Genomic DNA, 18,572 nt, shown 5'->3' with positions numbered 1-18,572 from the left:
TGATGAGCTGAAGTGGGATACATTTTCAGGTATCAGAAGCATGTGGGAACCACAGAAAAGATTTTAAATTACAACTCTTAAAAAAAATGTGTTTAGGTTTATTAAGGAATTCTGTGTTTTGTGCAAGAAAAAGTGCAAAAATATTTTATACTGATTGTCATGGCACAAAAAAACAACATGTAACATTTTTTGGTCAAATATCACTGACAAAAAAGTAAACTCAGTAACATTTAAATACGTAACTACTCAGCTTATGCTAATGCAGTAGTTAAATGTAAACACTTTGATTACCTCGTTTATATTCAATTAGAATGATTACAGAACAGCAGTATAGCAAAGTTTGCACAATAGCCCTTTCATAAGGTGACGTAAAAAACATCTACAGTCTTGTGTGAGTCAGTCTCAACAGCGTAGAGCATGTCATTTGGTTTCACAGTGGGGTTTGTTTGTTATTGTTGCTGAAGACGATACTGCATGCAGGGAGTTCAGCAGCGTCCCCTCATCGCTGCCAGGTGTCTTCGGGCGTGCTTGGCAAGGTGGTCACTACGCATGAAGCGGCTGAGGCACATTGGGCAGGCAAACTTTTTTTCTCCCGTGTGGGTTCGGCGATGCCGGGACAGCTCATCGGAGCGAGCGAAACGCCTCTCGCAACCCTCCCACTTGCATTTATAAGGTTTCTCACCTGTTGGATAGTGGAGGCAGGAATAAGGACTTTTCTGAACATACTCCAACGGGTAAAACATTGCTATCATGACTAGAAGATCACACTTGTGCCATTTGCTTAAAAACTGCCATAGCATTCAAATACATATGCGTTATATTAACATTTAATTCATTTATCTCTTACCTGTGTGCATCCTCATGTGGGCCTTGAGATGAGAGCTCTTGAAGTAAGTCTTGTTGCAGTTCTCACGGGGACAAACGTGATTGCGTGCGCGGGCCACCTCTGGCTGCTGTGGGACACATCTTTGCTCCGATAAGGTGCGATGAGGCGCCGGGGCAATGGCAGCGAACTTTGGTCCACCATTGGTCACCGGTGCTGGTTGAATGTAGACAGGAGGAACAGGCGGCTGAGGGACAAGGAGCATGACGGGACCCTTTGCCACCTGACCCCCTACAAGGAAGACCTGAGCAGAAGAAGCCGTGTGTCCTTCTTGTTTGTGCTGCAGCTGCAGTGGCGTGTGCACCATGGTGATTGCTGGCAGTAGGTGTTGCTGCTGACTGTGCGAGTTTGTGACAGCGTTCTGCACAAGGGTGGCCAAAGAAGAGACAGGAACAATGTGGCAGTAGACAGGCACAGGCGAGACCAGAGCATCTCCAGCTGGGACAGACTGAGGCGTATTTTTATTTTCATTTAAGCCTAAAAGGCTTCCTGGGTTGTCTCCAGACTGAACAACATTTGGGGACGTCTCAGTGTAAGCTTGTGTTGTAACAGTCTCCTCAGAGTCTCTGCTATTCGGCTCATCTTTACAGTTCACATCAGTTTTAGAGTCCAGCATGTGAACCCGAACGACCTCTTCCTCCTTTGAGGAACGATTAAGGTTGGAGGAGCAGTGGAGGCCATCTGCAGTGTGACGGATCACACTGGTGCACTGGAAGCTCTGCTGAGCAGCGTGTTTGTGCAGAGACGTCACTTCTGTAGGTCGGTGAGGCTTCAGAGCTGGACCTGGACAGGCCGTCACAAAGTGGGGCGGGCTGTATGGTGGTGTCATGCACTGAGAAGAAAAGTCACATTATCAAAGTCAGTAATAAAGTTTCTCTTCTGTCCCAATACATCTACATTTACTAGAATCACGCAGTTACATAGAAACCATTTCATCCTAAACAAGGATCCCTTACAAACAGAGAGTCCTGCAGCACAGCAGAACTGGTGGTGACCTGGTCGTCCTCTGAGGAGTCTGAGGAGGGAGACAGAGGTCTGTAGTGCCTCACCCTGAAGTTTCGTGACTTCCAGTGCTTAGTCATGGACATCAGAGCCCGCACAGCTTCCATATCACCTGCACCCATGTCAGTTGGCTGGGATTCACCCTGGACGTCTGAGATGTTACAGTGATGCTCCTCAGACTTCATAGTGTAACTCTGGCAAAGACCAAATTAACTGTAATTTAAATTCATAACATTTCACGCAACGTAATCCAACAATGATAGCCTTCACTAAAAATAAGTGAATACATCACCTACGATCAAATTTACACTATGACCATTATCTCAGGGCCTTAAAGATTTTGCCAAAGAGCATGAGAGATAAGCATGATCAGCTGCTGCTCATCAGCGCGGTTGCCCTTTCACCTACTTTGCTGGGGGACAAAAGCAGCATGTGTGGTGGTTACAAAACAGACACACAACACCTACTGTAAGAACTCCTCCCTGCCCAGGCCCGGATCACCACACACAAGCTGCACCCGTAATCAAACTCCTCAATAACTATTGATGAAGCCCACCAGACTGTCTGACTAATTAGCTGCTGACAACCACTTTATCAACGTGTTTCTACACGAACATTAAACACGTAAGAAGAAAAGAAAACACTATGCTAAACCGTAAATATGACGAAGCTAATATGTACTTACATATATGTATGAGTGCGTCAAGTGTTCAGGAAACAGGTTTAATCCCTAGACGCGCGTCCACAAGTCTCGTGCGAACAACTTAAGACCAGGCAAGTATGTTTCCTAATTTCCTCCACAGCCTCGTTTCCATTCATCGTTTCAAATGCGGTGGGGGAACAGATGGGCGTGGCCCGAAGCCGCGCCCAATGGGACGCAAAGGTGTGTTTTAGGGTAGACCAATGGTGCGGGGGCACCGTGCGTGATCAGGGGCTGAAGGCACCGTGGAGACTGCGTGGTACACAACAGCAAGGGAGTGTGAGAAAAACCCCCACCCCCCAACCCACACACCCACCTTGCAAATAACTGGCGTTTTTAATGAGTAACTTTGCCCTGACGAGCAGACGCTCACCATCTGTCTTGGCTAATCATCACTATGACACTTGGAGTGAAGACAGTGAGAAAAGATGCTCATTATGAGATAGCAACAGGTAGGTAATTAATATAGCACTTGTTACTATTTAACAATCTTCAGATAAATCTATCTAAATGAAGCTACTATTTAATTAAAGTAGAGAGGCAGGGCCATGGATAAAGGGGGGGACCTGTGGTGGAAATATTTCCTAATATATCTTCTTAATTCATCCATTAGTGGAAATTATGTGAACAAGTGCTTCAGACCCCCCCACCCCCTTTTTGTATAATACCCCCACCCCTTCACTGCAATTAACTAATCCTCCTTTACTTTTCAAAAGTGAAATAACACCAAATAATTTCTACTATTATTCATTACCATTAATCTCATTCAGAGTTGCAACCAGACTACATTTTGTTAGTGCCAATGTTTTGTGTGTAAATCTCGTCCCCCACTTTGTTGCAAGGCAGCTGTGTTTTAATCATTTCACCTGACAGGAAGAAGGTTCAGATAATTTGGTGCTTAAAGCAACAACAATACATTTCACATATTAAAGATACTAAATGCTACCAGTGAATAATGTGAATAGGCTACATCTCTTGAGTAATTTTTGGTTTTTTATTTCTTCTCAAAATCTCCCCCAATATAGATATATATTAATGTGACTGGTGTTTAAATTAGCAGACCCTTGTCTTTTGTGGAAAGAGGTCAGCCAACAGGAGATGGGTTCAGCCACCCCTCTGGATTAGGTAAGTGTCAGCTGTCTAGACCTTCCTGCACAGCACAGAGAACCGGGACAAAAGGCTGGTTGTAGACACACAATGGGGAAATACACACACAGACACACAGCCCATTTGACTGTGTCTGGCATTGTTGGGATGTTCCTCAAAAGCATATTTGCTGGAACAGAATAAAAGTGTGACCATGCAATGCATAAAGATTTCATTTGTAACTTTATCAAGCTCCCTGAAACTTGCATTCAGTGTCTCAGAACTAATAAAAAAATATGAATTAAGTATTTTCTGATCAGTAATCCAAGTTATAGTGCATTGCAACTGGCCAATCCGCAGCTCATAAATCTACATGAATCATGTTTGCATGTTGAGTTTATTGCAAACAATTTAAAGATGAAAGATAGGAGGAAAAATAATGAAGACTCCTGTTGTACACAGGGGTCTTCATTATATTAGAAATGTATGATAAATGTGGTACTCTCTAAGGTGGGTGTACTTTGTGATTGACAAGCAGCTGCTGCATGAGCATGCAGTTTAATTCCACCTCATCCTTGGTTTGCAAAACAGCTCAGCTTAAGTGAGAGGTTATGGCATAAAAGAGGATCCTGTGGCATTGGACCAATCATAGAATAGCTCTTTAGAGCAGAGCCTCACAACATGTGTATACAGTTGTGCAATGTGTTACGACCAGTGCTTCATTCATATTATGACCTGACCCCTAGATGGCAAGTAACAAATGGATAACTGGAGCTTGTTAGCTTGTTTCCACTTCGACTAGATTACCAAGGACTTTGGGTTCTCTTTAGCTGTTTCAGAAATGGATGTGTTGCTATGTCCAGAAAGAGACTACTCACTACATCTCTTTATTCACCAGCCATATACAATATATTGCCTTGTAAGCTGTGCAGAAATCTATGATTTGATGTAGGTTGTGCACACAGTTTGTGCAAAGTCCTTCACCGCTCAGCACCCTTCTTGAAACCTTTAATGGGCAGTTATTCTGAACCATTATAAAGTACTTTAATAGTCGCCAGTCAAATCAGGTGAAAACCGCTTAAAATAGTTTGAAGACTGTGCCCCAAATAAAGCACCATCTTATCTGTGCTGGTGTGGGATTTTCCTCATAGATTACATTTCAGGACTGGCTGAATGCTCTTTCTCTCTTTTTATATAGTTTTTTTTTGGTTTGTGCAGGCGAGTGCATGTTAAGAGGTAGAGCTACATTCTGTCCTTCCCTAGTCCTGCAAAGATATGCTTCTGCCAGCACTAAGAGAAGTTATTTTAAACTCATACTCTTTAGCTATTGATCATGTTACCCCAGTCAGTAAAACATGGGCTGAAGTGATTGTGGGCTGACTGACAGCAGCTTGTCTGGGTTCACTGATGAAAACAGTCTAGTTTTAAGGTGTAACAACTGGAAAACCTCTGATTATACCGAGTAGGATATCTTGTCTCTGGTGTCTCTGCGTGCAATAAAACTTTATTCATTGAGTTAAATTTGCAGCCTAAAATGTGCACACTTTCTAAATCCTCAAACCTGCTAACCTTTCTCTGATGATAATGCAGTTTTCTGGCCCTGACTCTTTGTACCCATATTTAAGAACTCCAGGGGTCATTTAATAACCCAGTACCCTCCTACCTAAAAATAGCTCTGGTTTGTTTGTCTACTCCCTTAAAAAAAGGTACAGGGTGTTTTTTTTGGAGCAATGGCCTTGGTTTAAATAACCTCTGTGTTGAATTCAGTAAACACAGATAAAAGTTACGCTCTTCTCTCATCTGGTTGGTTGATGTGGTGCATACAAACTTGAAGAACAACGTATGATCGAATAATCTAGTGAAAATTTGCTCACTTACATATGCAGTAACATCCATGTGGGTAATTTTGAGTCAGATGGTTGCATTTCTCTTTGCTAGAGCTGAGTGGAAACTTGTGCTGTACTTTGCAGATAAAAGAGGAACCTGACTTGGGGCAGAAGTGCAAACTCTTATTTTCAGTTCCAGCTTTGAAGGGCGACTCTCCATGAGCTTATCAGAATGCATAAATATCCTGAAAAAACTCTGCAGCATTTTTGTGTTGGCAAATAATCAGAAGAGCAGCGCAGGAAGGACAGCTGTCATCACTACAACTGTCTCACATTATTATCAAAGGTAAACCATGCCACCTACTGGTGAGATAAACTGCAGCTTTCGGGGGATTGTACGTGTATAACCAAAATATGAGTAGGAAATCATTGTTTTGTATAGGCTGTTTTCATTTATTTATTTGTCTTTTAACAATGCAATTTTTGGGAGGGGACAGGAAACACAAAATCTGTATTTCAGGAAATTGGAAAATTCTAATCTTATCATTTGCACCATGCACTGAACAGAGGCTCATTCACCCCTCCTCTCCCAAATGGCTATCTCTTGACTATAGCTCCTTTGCTCACATCCAGGACATGCATGGGTCAAGTTTTAAGCTCTGCTTAAACTAGAGTTTCCTTTTGACAATGTTATAATGGTAACCTTGTGCTTAAATTAGAGTCTTCTACTTTTTCTTTCTTTCAAACAACAGAAAATTATTTCCTTAACTCAACAGGGCTTAAATAGACTGGGAATACCGCACTAACACAGTTTTCTATGGGAGGGAGATCAGCTGTGCACAGACTCCCAGTGGTCTTCCATTTATAGAGCTCAGGTTTTAGGCGGTTCAGTTTGAAATATAAACCAGTGTAAGAATAGCAGCAATGATCTGAGGGTCATGATTTTTTGTTTCACTTTTTTTAACATCTGTTTCATCTCTGCTGCCACAAATACAGATACGAGTATTGTGGCATGAGGAGAAGAAAAGTGGAGTTCCTGCTTTATACACTCAAAAATAAAATATGCCCAAAATGCTGACTTTAATTTGATATAATGTAAATCTTACAAGTAATTTTGTTACATAAGAGCAATGTACAAATGATAATAGAACAATGACATTTACTTGATTGGTGTACATTCAGTTTATACCAAGCATATTTTTTCTTAATTATTAGATATTTTAAAAAAAACAACAAACATTTGATTTGATATATTTCAGTTGCATTTTTTATCAACATTATTGCTATTAATGAATACATTTTTAATGTATATTTACTTTTACTTTATTATATAACAGACATTTCCCTGTAGTGAGATGGGTATTCTTATTAATTTTACTTAGATACTACTTAAATAAATACATATTAACTTATTTACTTACATTTGTCAGTTAATGAGCTCTTCATCTTTATTTTTAATTGAGTTCTTTCTTTTTTTAATTTAGGAGCTGTCTTGTTTTATGATCTTGCCCAGAATTAGGGATGAATAAAGTACATCTGATCTTTTATTACAAATAATGTTCATTATATGCCAAAATAATGGATTAATAGTAAGTGTTGGTTGGGTTTTTTTGTTGCTGTTGTTGTTTTGGATATTTGTTATATAGCAAAAAAATGAAAAACCAAACACAGGATTAAATATACCTATTTCCAAATGGATTGAGAGTATAATCTGATTTTGTTTTTATCCCTGAGCAGAATTTATGAAGGTCTTAAAATGTAGTTTTGCATCTCAATATAATAATTATTCTTATTTTTAATTTAGTCATAATTTTACTTTAGTCATAACAGATTTATACTTTGCTATTATAAATCAAAATGCGTAATCTTTTTAAGAGGCCCCAAATAACCCAACAACAATCCCCATGTCGCCATATTGCAAGTACTTTTGAGTAATAAATAATTACTTATATAAAAAATTATAATTTTATTTTCAGATTTTGATGTTGCTCTTACTTTATCTGCAACAAATAATATTTGGTTTACCAGCTGACGGTAAATTAACAGGACAAATCACAATTTTAAACATTTTTCAGAAACATCAGCAGTCTGCAAAATTACTCTGACAACTGTAAGGTGGTTGGATGTATTGGGAGTACAGAGCAGTAGTGGACGGTTTTGTGGAGTGGTCTGGGAGGAATCATCTGCTTCCGAGAGATGGTGATGGAGTTTAGAAGGAAGAGGACAGCCACACAACCCAATCCTGGGACAAGACGTTGGTGTGGTGCCAGGGTGCAAGTATCTGGGGATCCACATAAACAACAGACTGAATTGGAAGACCAATAAAGAGGCCATATACAAAAGGGGATGATGAGGCTCTGTTTGCTTTCAGTGTCCACAGCAAATTGTTCGAGATATCAGTCTGTACTGGCAAGTGCAGTGTACTTTGGTGTGGTCGGCTGAAGGAGTAGCATCAGAGGTGGTGATGCTACCTCTGATGGTAGCATAAAATGATTAGAGAGGCTGGCTCTTTTGAAACTGTGGTGGTGAGGAGATCACTGAACAAACTATTATCAGTCTTAGGTAATCCTCGACTGCAGCACTTAACTAGACAGGAAGCAGAGGGGCTTCAAGGAGCTGATTCAGATACACACCTATTACAGAAACAGGAAATCTTTCACACCTGTGCTATCACTCTATATAATACAGTTTATCTGTCTAGCAGAATGACATCTGATATTATTATTATTAGTATTATTATTATTTTGTTGTTTTTTCATCATCCTTTCATTTGATTTAACTCAAGGATGAAATTTTGCAAGTAGGGGCAAAGTATACTTGTCATTAATTTCTTCATTAATATTTTATTATTCATAAATATCGTTTTACAAAGAGGCGAGCAAAAGCAAATCGCAAACAACATACAAGCAAAGAATTCAATTCAGTTACTAGTTACAGACACGCACAGAGGCCTGCATAACCACACGTGTTCACAGGGAGAAAATAGCCACAGTACAGTGGACGGTAGCAAAGAATTCAAGTTGGGTAGCTTAAACGCTAAAGCTAATAGTGCTAGCTGTGAAACATTATTATAACAACAGCAGTCCAGTTCATCGTGTTAGCATTTTAGGCTGACATTAATACATTTCTTACCACTGATTAGTTACCGTGTTATGCATTGTACATACCTTTTTTAACTGAATGGCTTTAGAAAGAATATTTTATCTATGATTAAACATTTTGACTTGGAAGCAGACAATAAAGCTAGATTATAATGACGCAATTCTTAATAGAAAAAACTATACCGCTTGTAACTGCACAAAAGGCACAAATTTGTGCTGCTTCTTTTTCGTTGATATTCTATTTTAAAACCAATTGTCTCATCTTTTTCTATTCTATTGTTCCAGCTTTTAAAGAGGTAACCTCGCAAAATTTAACCCTTTCTTTGACCTTCATAGTGCTTTAGTGAACATATGAACACCTCGACTGCCTAACAGACAAAACATACTAAGATGCAATAGGTGCACTGGATTAGAACAAAGCCTTCGGAGTGTGGAAGTGCAACGCTTGGCTTTTTGTTACAGATGTCTTTCTTCTCGAGGCCAGCCCCATCCAATTTTTTTATTTCCTGTTTGTGCTAGAGGTCCAACCAGCGGAGCGAGTGCATGTGCACTAATCAACACACACAGAAGAAGCTGGTTAGAGTTAAGATGGCGGCATGTGGGTGAGGAGGCTGGGATCTAACTCGAGCTTTTTCGCCCTTAAAAGATTCCTATGAATCCTCATATATACAGTAATCGAAAGAGTACCCATTTCCACACGTCTCGGTGTGATTTTGGATTAGCCCAATGACATCTATACACTTCGTGGTTCACCCGTTGCCCGGGACCGAGGATCAGCTCAATGACAGGTATTTTGTTGCGGCCCGTAGAAAAAGAAGACTTGAAATCAATATTTATGTGCGGGCAGCATTGCTTAGTATTCGAGGTAATATTTGTGCTCGATGTTGACATTGTCATGTGAATATGTTCGGGTTTAAATTATTTAAATGACCCCCCCACTCGGGGGGTAAAACGAGGCCCGGCATTTTGAGGGATCCTTGTTAGCTTGCTGCTACCTAAACAGAGTCATTTGCTAACATGCTAACCTGTTAACTGGCTTTCAGTCGAATAGCTAACGCTAGCTGTCGGTTTCCTTGGTTCTCTGGATGGATTGGCTCTTAGTCAAAGTTCCGCGGTTGGGGGATGGGGTAAAGAGAGGGTATTAAAGGTTGTAAAACACAGCTTTGTACACGAAAAAGATTTCAATTTTTTACTGTTACCATATACGCTCTTTGACAAGTGTCATTGTTTTCTTTGCGAGCGTCTTGTTGATTTACCGTGATCTATGCAGCGGCTAACGTCAGCTTACCGATAGCTAGCTGCTAATGCTAGCAACCTAGTTAATTCGCTACCACGCTCTTAAGAAAGCCAAATATTTGCATTTCAGGGCGTTTGTGGAAGGCTCTTCTTTTTCTTGACGCTTCATTAAGCATTTAATTACTAACATCATTTGAAATTTTGTCACCGCTTGTCTGCTTTTAGCATTGCGCACTGAGATAAATATCTAAAATATGCAGCGAAGTACTGTTAGCACCATCGCATTCAAATTAATCTTGTTATTGACTTTAATAAGGTGGCAAACCAAGGCTTTTAAAGTTTACGGTCTGTGCTGGATTCTAAATTGCCCTGAGTGCTCACACGCGACATTTTAAGTCTTTTCACTGTTGCCTTAATACAATGTGGCACTGCACAGTGTATTTGGCCACATACTACATTGTTGCTTGGAACAAAGTGCTGTTATGCATCACTCTGACTTTATGGATTTTTAGTTCTGGACTGAAGCGGTCCCTTATCGGTGGGTTTAGCGAGGGTGTCCAGGAGATTGTTTACGACCCTTTTTTTTTTTTTTTTTTTGGCAGAACATGCGATTTATGATAAAACTATTTATAACACCCATTGAGACTTAACTGATTAATGAGCTGCACTACTTAAAGACAAAGAGGTCAAGAAGTCAAAGTGTTTTTAGAATGACCTTGAGATTAAATACTGGTTATGGGCACGGGAGGATTTAAACATCCTCTGTTGGTTGATGTACGGTCTAAATCTGCGGGGATCAGCTTTGATTGACAGGAAAGCGCAGTTTGCTCTTGATGGTCAGAGGCACCGCTGAAACATCTTGATTTTATGGACTATTCCTTCCTTAAAAGAGGTCAGGCTTTTTCGATCCCCAGGCATTCATGTCATTGCATGCTGCTGTCACCATGTGGTGCTATGCCCCCCCCCCTCCCCCCCTCCCCCCCTCACTCTCTCTCTCTCTTCTCCATGAATTTGCAGTTGTCAAAGCAGATAAGTGCTTCTATCTGACATAAAAAGGCTTAGTCCAGCTTGCCTAGCATGAATATCTGGTCAGATTTCTTTGTTTGACCTGAGGTTTGCTTGCACACATTCATTTAGGACAGTGAAATGGCAAATGGCATTCCCCTGTAGTGAGATGGATATTTTATGTGGGGTTTTTTTCTGCTGCGGTGAAACAATTTTAAATGGCTCATTGAAGGGAATAGACTTGTCTGTGCTAGGGTACTACCATTTGTTTGATGGGAAGGGTAGTGAATGGCTGACCTGGATGCTTTGTGAGTCATTTTCTCTTACTTTTTTGCAGTGTTAGGAGTGAGGCATGAGCTTTTAATATGTTCTGTGTCTGATGAGAATTCTGCCTGTTCTGTTGTTATGTCCCAGTGGTTTAGAGGCATTGGATGTAATTTAAAAATATTTCCTGTTTATATTCTACCTTGCATTTGATTGCTTTCTAAAGGGTGGAATTAGATTGCATATTTACTGGCATTTTCTGACATTCTGCATAGGCTGTGCATCTATTTTAGTATACATATCTTTTTTTGTATGTCTAAGTAGTGAGATTTATGTGATTTTGCATGTTTGGCCTTGACAGTAACATGTACATTGTGATGCTTTTTGTTTTTCTCACATCTTGGAGTTTGCATTTTGAGTTAGGTCACTCATCACATCACCAGTGATCTTTTGCACTTAAGAGTTCAGGAAACTGTGCAATCCAGACCTCGTGTGTGCTGAAGCATGATTGGATAACTGCATTTCCTTGAGTGTGTGAGGTGCAAATGGGTTTCATGACATGGGACACTTCTTCATAAAAGAGACTGATAGTCTAAATTAAGTATGGAAGTTGATGTCTAATTTCTTTCTTTCTTTTTCTGTGCTGATTTTTAGTGGACTGCAGAAGCACAGAGTTAGGCTGCCTATTTCAGAAAGTTATAAAACAGAGTATTAAAAGTTTACAGCAATCCTTGAATGTTTTTTTTTTTTTTTTTTTTTTACCAATTAAAACGATTATTTTGGACTGGCAAGACAGACAACTGCTTTTCATTGTGTCAGTGGAAGATTTTTATTTTATTTTTTTATTGTCAGGTGGTTCTGGGGAAAAAAAAAAATCAGTATCTGTTTTCTATTTGGACCATTTCAATTTCTCGTTGACACCATGTAGGGCTAAGCATGTGATATTTTCATACCATCCTCACATTGTTCTTACTAGAGTTGCAGATAGAAGATTCAGTTGCCTGCAGACAGCTGGATGGTGGTCATGACTCATCTTAAATGTTAATATAGGCAATCTTACAGCACATTTGTCAGGATTGTCAAGTGGAAAAGGGACCAAAAATAGTTTACTTTACACTTGGGGCAACTCGAAGCAAAGCTTGAAAGAGCTGTTATAATTTATTTTATATTTTCTTTAAACTGCTTTGTGTCTATTTGATAAAAGGCATGAAGCAGTGAAAATCAATGAAGTGTAATTTTTTCCACATTGCCAGTAATGGTGGGTTGTGGATTCATAACCTTTGAACTATATAGTACATTAAAAACTGACTGAGGCCCAGTTTTCCAGGCGTGGATTAAGCTTAGTCCCAGATCATAAACTTATTTTTTAATGAAGGTTATTGACTTAAACCATGTCTGGGAACTTGCTGCAAGGTATTTCAAATGCATACTACAACTCTGGCTTGTGCCTCTGACTGATATCTTCCTATGGATCGTCCTTCTTAGAGGAAACTTTGGAGCCTAACAAAGAGCCTTTTAGCTACAGTTAAACAAAAATCAACAGAACTATAAGAGAGAGTTTTTACCAGTTTGTAACCATTCATTAATTTAAGTATAATATACATTTTATTCTCAAATAGTGAGAAATTTAAAAGGTAACACTGAGTCATTCCATTGACTCTACACACTCAAACAGGCTCATAATGCTTGCTGCACAAACATCATCACATACAAGTTCCCACAGATGTTTCGTCAGTGCTGATCAAGAACATTTATTTTTTTGTGTGTGTTATCAGCAACCTATTGTATGTCATTTTTTTAAAAGCAAAACATTATCAAGTGTTTAACATTGTCATCTTTTATCGTGGGCTTCTTTCTTGTCTTGCTATAAGGTAGAAAAGAGGTTTTGTTTTCCTAGTTCCTAATTGAATTGAATTGAATTAACAAGTTGTCCTGAGATCATTATGATCATTCAGATAAACTGAAAAGATGCATATATGTTAAAGCCTTCTGAAATACACCTATATTCTTTGCGCTTTTAAAAATGTTTTACAGTAATTTGTATGCAAATTAAAAGGGCTTGTGTATATAAACTGTAACTCATGTTACAGCATTTCTCTCAGTATGCTTTTTTGACTCTCACACAGGAACCTGTATTGAGGTCTTAAATTGGTCTGGGTGATATGTTAATGTAGTTTGTTTTTGTTTTGTTTTTTTCTCAGACTCCGTGAAGTCTCAGAGAAGCTCAACAAGTATAGTTATAACAGGTGAGTGTGTATCTGCGTTGTATTTTTAGGTGGTTTTATTCAGTGTGATCACTTATTGCAAACATTATTTTGCTTGCTGTCCTGTGTTGGGTCACTTTTTTCTTTTTCCTTTAATGCAGTCATCCACACCTTAGTCTGCTGGAGCAGGCCACCCTAAAACAGTGTGTTGTCGGTCCAAACCATGCCGGATTTCTCCTTGAGGTAATGCTATAAGTCATCAAATCAAACAGCTGCTGATCTGCTGCCAGGTCACAGTTATCAGATGCCCTCTGACTTTGCTGTACAACATGAGATAATATGCTTCAATAGATGTAGATATGGACTAGGTTTTTTTTTTTTTTTAAATATGTTGTTAATATCCGTCATAATTCTGCAGTTGGTGCAGCTCAGTTTGAACACTGCAGTGAAGAGTCATTAGTTAGTTGACCTCAGTTTGTATATTGCAAGTGGGTGAAAGATGCTTAGCTGAAGTGTTGAGTGTGTTTATTCATGTCAAGCTGATGCCACATTATGATGATGTTGAATTATAGATTGCACTGTGATAAATGAGTTGGTGTGGTGTAGTTAACATGCTAATTAACTAGCTTAGAAAAATAGTTTAAAGAAAAGACTGTATTTTACTCAGTTTTGTTTTCATTTCCTAATGTAATAAATTAATGTAAATGTATTTGTTTTCCCTTTTTGATTAATGTAATACATTAAAAGTCACTGTTGCGACTCTTTCAGGATGGACGTGTATGCAGAATCAGCTTTGCTGTCCAGCCGGATCGCCTGGAGCTCAACAAGCCGGATGGCAGCGATGGGTGAGAGACTTGTTTATAATGGGATTTGTCCCAGGAAACCTTTTTAGCTTTTAGCTTTGGCACGGAATTGGAAAACAGATTGCTTGTGGAGACGTCTCGTTCAAGATGCAGCGAATATGCTCAGGCTCATGGATCTTGGTTGCTGTAATGTGAATTCTAGTCAATACTTATGCCCTTTTTGGCGAGTATAACACATTTGGACATGGTTTCATTTCTAGCATATTACTGTGGTATTGTCTGTTTCAACAAAGATTAGCTCCAAAGTCTTAAATCTATAGCTGTAAACATGTATTTCTATACATTATCTTACCTAAACTGCTGTTTGAATATCAGATGCTCTTGTTTTAGTTTAATTCAAATCAAATCTTCTCAGTATAGCTCTGTCTTAGGAATTTTTTTTGTACCTCGAATATAAAAAGAAAAAGCTTCTTTTTTTTTTTTTTTTGACACCAATAGACTAAAAACATAGCAGCCCTAAAATTGTTTTGTAAGGTTCTGAAAGCCAGTTCCCTTTTTGGCTGAGCAAGTGTGTGCCATTTGCCACAACTTTTTTTTTTTTTGTTTGTTTGTATGTTTCTATAAAAATACCTTTTCACTAGCTGCTTTGTTTCTCGTTGGCTATGAACATGTATTTTGGTGAGTGTCTCATTGATAGTTGTTGATGTCCTGCCAGCAGACCAACATCCAACAGTGATTTCATATACTAGCTGTTCAATATGCATGCGAGTTGGGCAGTAAGAGACTAAGGAGCCCTCTGCTCCAGATTTTGCTGTAGAGCATATGTTTCGTTCCCTGCCACAGACTCGCAGAACAACAGGACATGGCTTAGCTATTCATTTGGCACTATTGTGGGTTGTTGGGAAGCCCGACGAAAAGAGCCTTGACAAGTTGTCTTTGGGAAGTTTGTCAGCATACTCAACAAACACATTTGTGTGGTTTTGAATTGTAATGGATTGTGTCAGTTTGTTGACTGGTGGATTGAATTTGTTGTTTGCTTCTATTATATCTGAATCATTTGACTTTCCTTTTCTGTATTGCATTTCCTTCTGTAACAGTGTAGTAATACCTGATTATGTTTCGTTAAAAGGGTTTTTTTCTTTCATTCAAAAGACAAATTATACAAATGTACAACACATCACTTAGGAATATTGCAGCAAACTACTTTTGTTTAGACTCATACATTATTCAATTATTAGGAGAAAGCACTCGCAGCCCCAAAACCCAAGAACTTCTAAAAATGGAAAGTCTTGATGGAGGAATGAGTTGCAGCCAATTCTGATTCCCAAGGGTGTTGCCATGCTAGTCTCCAAAATACCCCCTCCTGTTTCATAGTTTAATAATAAAATGAATCCTGAACCAAGGGGTGTAAATTAACTAATACCTGGGGTAAATTTACTTTGTTAACCCAGGTTATAAAGGTTAAAAAAAAAAAATATATATATATATATATATATATATATATATATATATATATATATATATATATATATATATATATATATATATATATATATATATATATATATATATATATATATATATATATATATATATATATATATATAAAAAAAAGCGAGAGGATTTTTTTTGGTTTGTTTGTTTTTTAGTCCTTTTGGGACATCTGTAGGTTTGTAACTGATCTCCCATCTTTTGTTTCCAGTTCAAAGTTGAGCAGTGGTTCAGGGACAGGAAGGAGCTCCAGGCCAGGCAGGACCAGTGATCCACCCTGGTTCCTGTCTGGTTCTGACACACTGGGCAGACTGGCAGGCAACACCCTTGGGTAAGTTCTGGCAGGGCTGACAGTCGAATGGTCCTGTGAAAGCTCAGTGTATAGAGCTTAACAGTGGCTCAGCAGTGAGTTAGTGGTGTTTTCCTTGCTTTTTTTTCACTGCCACACATTCTGGTGAGAACATTTTAGGGTGTTGTAAAATGTAAATAAATGTATCCCCAGCGGACGCATCAAAAAGCATCAGCTTTTTTATCCTTGTGGTTTTCTTACTGCTTTTCATATTGGTGACCACTGGAGAACCACTTGCTACTACAAAATATTGTTGTTGTAAGACCTTAATACAATTCAATGCCTAGGAACAATGGTTTTGAACATCCCAAATAAACAAATCTATTACTTCCTCTTGGAGGAAATTAATCTGTGTATATGCTATTATTCTACAATGAAATTTTCTTCTTTCACTTTGCCTAATTAAATGAGGAAAAGGGGCACCAGTTTAATCAGAATTTTGTGGGGTTTTTTTTATTTTTTTTAAAGTCTTGCTGATTCCATCTCAGTGTGGACTAGCCCGTCTCTGCTGTCACAAAGACCAAATTCCTTTGTAATCAGATGTGTGCGTGTTTGTAGTCAGGTGGTGTGTTTTTGCGGTTGTGTCTGATTGTGGCTTTAAACTGTATGTAACAGGAGTCGCTGGAGCTCTGGTGTAAATGGAGGCAGTGGTGGAGGTGGAAGTGGAGGAGGAGCAGGAGGAGGTGGAGCAGGAGGTGGAAGCAGTGGAGGAGGAGGCGGAGGAGGCGGAGGCACATCGGGTAGGTCGTCAACAGCAGCTCGCGACTCCCGTCGACAGACCAGGGTCATCCGTACAGGAAGAGACCGAGGCTCAGGACTTCTGAGTAGCCAGCCTCAGCCTGTCATACCTGCTTCTGTCATCCCCGAAGAACTCATTACTCAGGTACAGCACGCTCAGCCTTTACACAGACCCTTCCTCTTAAGAATGTTTTTGTAGCCTCTTTTAATCCTGTCTTTACAGTAATTAACAGTGATATTCATGAGAAATGTTTTTTACTTTTGTGACCTTGTACATTCCCCAGGCCCAGGTAGTTCTTCAAGGGAAATCCAGGAGTGTGATCATTAGGGAGCTCCAGAGAACCAACCTAGATGTCAACCTCGCCGTAAATAACCTGCTGAGCCGGGATGATGAAGATGGAGATGATGGCGATGACACTGCCAGCGAGTCTTACCTCCCTGGAGGTTTGTCACACAAATGGCAAATGGCTCATATGTAATGACGTTGTTTTGTGAAATCACTACTCTTTAACACTGAAACAGTGTACTTTTAATTTGAGTGCAGCACATTAAGATATAAGTAGGCTTTTGGCAAAAGGTTTTGCTGTTTTAAATTCTGATCATTGTAAATTGAAATAGTTTTACCATAATCATAAAAAAAGATTTGAGGGGTTTTATGATTCTGTCTTAAAATTTGAAATTTTATGTGTGCTTCCCTTGTACAGAGGATCTGATGTCCCTGTTGGATGCAGATATCCATTCAGCCCATCCCAGCGTCATCATTGATGCTGATGCCATGTTCTCTGAGGACATTAGTTACTTTGGCTATCCCTCTTTTAGACGCTCGTCACTGTCTCGTCTGGGATCCTCCAGAGGTAACTCAACAACTCTCTTCTGACTAGTGATGGGAAGGCAGGGTGTTCTAAAGGCTTTGGTGGCAGCACTGGTGATGGCTTTTGTTCATCTGGGGATGGCTTTATAAGGGAATACTACTGAAAAGCTGGAAATCAAGGCGACTGTGGGTATAATGCCAAATACTGCACTTACAGTTAACCACCGTTCAGGTGTTTCTGTAAAGCTTGTGAAAGCGAAATGGTTCTCGTGGTCTACAGTGTACATTTCCCTTTAGTTTGTTTAGCTGAGTTTATATTATGAATGTTTGGTGTTTTATGCTGCATGGCTGTAGTACATACTGTGAGCTCTCTGAGAAAGGCCCGCTAGGCCCACCTGTCCTAACAAGGACCCTTCAAGGGTCTATTTAAAACCCTCCCTAGCCCACTTTTAGCCCATATGCATGCTTTCTTTCTGTCTATCCACTTCCTCTTCTGTCTCGCATTTTAATGAGCGTGCAATGTGACTCACCACAGTATAATTTAGATTCCCACTCAATCTCAAGTATTGAAATTGATTGATTTTTCATTATAGTGATTCTAAAGAATCTATCTTTCTCTCTCTATTCTTAAAACGATGTTGACGGGTCTTTCCCAGAGAGTGGCTTACTTCTATCCCACTGGTGTGACCTTATTGCATACCAGTTCTCCTTCTTCCCTTAGAGCGTGACTCAGAGCTGTTGCGTGAACGTGAGTCTGTATTGAGGTTACGTGAGCGTCGGTGGCTCGACGGGGCCTCTTTTGACACGGAGCGCGGTTCCACCAGCCGTGAGGGGGAACAAAGTCTTGACAAGAAGAGTATCCCTGTGCAGAGCCCCGTTTCCCTGGGAGAGGAGCTCCAGTGGTGGCCTGACAAGGTAAGAAAAGCACAGAAGACTGTTCAGAGATTGTCTTTTTCAAACAAACAAACAAACAGGAAGTTGCGTCATTATTGCAAGGCAAGTGGAGATTTCACCTGTTTCCTTTGTTCGTCTGGTGTCTGTGCATCATGATTGGAGTTGAGTTGGATTGAAGT

The 18,572-nt window shown here is 39.5% G+C and overlaps 2 protein-coding genes and 1 long non-coding RNA gene across 16 annotated transcripts in view; 2 read left to right on the top strand and 1 right to left on the bottom strand.

Annotated features, from left to right (window-relative positions):
- Positions 1-77: 77 nt before the first annotated feature.
- LOC146698053 (Krueppel-like factor 10) lies at positions 78-18,257 on the bottom strand. Of its 3 annotated transcripts, none has more exons than XM_085473014.1 (4): positions 18,200-18,257; positions 1,840-2,079; positions 848-1,715; positions 78-682 (listed from the first exon to the last, which is right to left on the bottom strand). In XM_085473014.1, the coding sequence occupies exons 2-4, from the start codon at positions 2,068-2,070 to the stop codon at positions 486-488; spliced, it is 1,296 nt and encodes a 431-aa protein (XP_085329140.1). In that variant the 5' UTR covers positions 2,071-2,079; positions 18,200-18,257; the 3' UTR covers positions 78-485. The 3 variants fall into 3 exon arrangements, with proteins under 3 accessions (XP_085329140.1, XP_085329139.1, XP_085329141.1); XM_085473013.1 differs by lacking the exon at positions 18,200-18,257 and adding an exon at positions 2,571-2,705; XM_085473015.1 differs by lacking the exon at positions 18,200-18,257 and adding an exon at positions 2,571-2,705 and having other exon boundaries at positions 1,933-2,079.
- LOC146698054 (uncharacterized) lies at positions 2,977-7,836 on the top strand. Of its 2 annotated transcripts, none has more exons than XR_014922979.1 (4): positions 2,977-3,037; positions 3,646-3,710; positions 5,642-5,843; positions 7,573-7,836. It is a non-coding gene; the product is annotated as an uncharacterized LOC146698054 (long non-coding RNA). The 2 variants fall into 2 exon arrangements; XR_014922978.1 differs by having other exon boundaries at positions 3,643-3,710.
- ubr5 (ubiquitin protein ligase E3 component n-recognin 5) overlaps positions 9,005-18,572 on the top strand; it is a 30,701-nt gene continuing 21,133 nt past the window's right edge. For 6 of the 11 annotated variants that reach the window (XM_085473008.1, XM_085473003.1, XM_085473000.1 and 3 more), the window contains exons 1-9: positions 9,006-9,386; positions 13,305-13,349; positions 13,469-13,550; positions 14,076-14,152; positions 15,813-15,932; positions 16,566-16,833; positions 16,973-17,132; positions 17,393-17,542; positions 18,203-18,414. In XM_085473008.1, the coding sequence (XP_085329134.1) occupies positions 9,325-9,386; positions 13,305-13,349; positions 13,469-13,550; positions 14,076-14,152; positions 15,813-15,932; positions 16,566-16,833; positions 16,973-17,132; positions 17,393-17,542; positions 18,203-18,414 (1,176 nt within the window). In that variant the 5' untranslated portion in view covers positions 9,006-9,324. Of the gene's footprint in view, positions 9,387-13,304; positions 13,350-13,468; positions 13,551-14,075; positions 14,153-15,812; positions 15,933-16,565; positions 16,834-16,972; positions 17,133-17,392; positions 17,543-18,202; positions 18,415-18,572 lie in introns of all 11 variants that reach the window. The other 5 variants (XM_085473007.1, XM_085473005.1, XM_085472999.1 and 2 more) reach the window with 4 other exon arrangements.

The sequence above is a fragment of the Copadichromis virginalis genome, linkage group LG11 (genome assembly GCF_057382275.1).
Source record: "Copadichromis virginalis isolate Kocher_CV1m ecotype Utaka linkage group LG11, C_Virginalis_male_GT1.1, whole genome shotgun sequence".
Classification (NCBI taxonomy): domain Eukaryota; kingdom Metazoa; phylum Chordata; class Actinopteri; order Cichliformes; family Cichlidae; genus Copadichromis; species Copadichromis virginalis.
The sequence above is the reverse complement of the archived record's forward strand: the minus strand, read 5'-3'. Positions and strand labels throughout refer to the sequence as shown.

Coding starts and splice junctions, on each gene's coding strand:
- LOC146698053 (XM_085473014.1), bottom strand. CDS start 2,070: ATGAAGTCTGAGGAGCATCACTGTAACATCTCAGACGTCCAGGGTGAA. Junction 1,716..1,839: donor TGCTGCAGGACTCTCTGTTT/GTAAGGGATCCT, acceptor TTTTCTTCTCAG/TGCATGACACCACCATACAG. Junction 683..847: donor CCACATGAGGATGCACACAG/GTAAGAGATAAA, acceptor ACTATCCAACAG/GTGAGAAACCTTATAAATGC.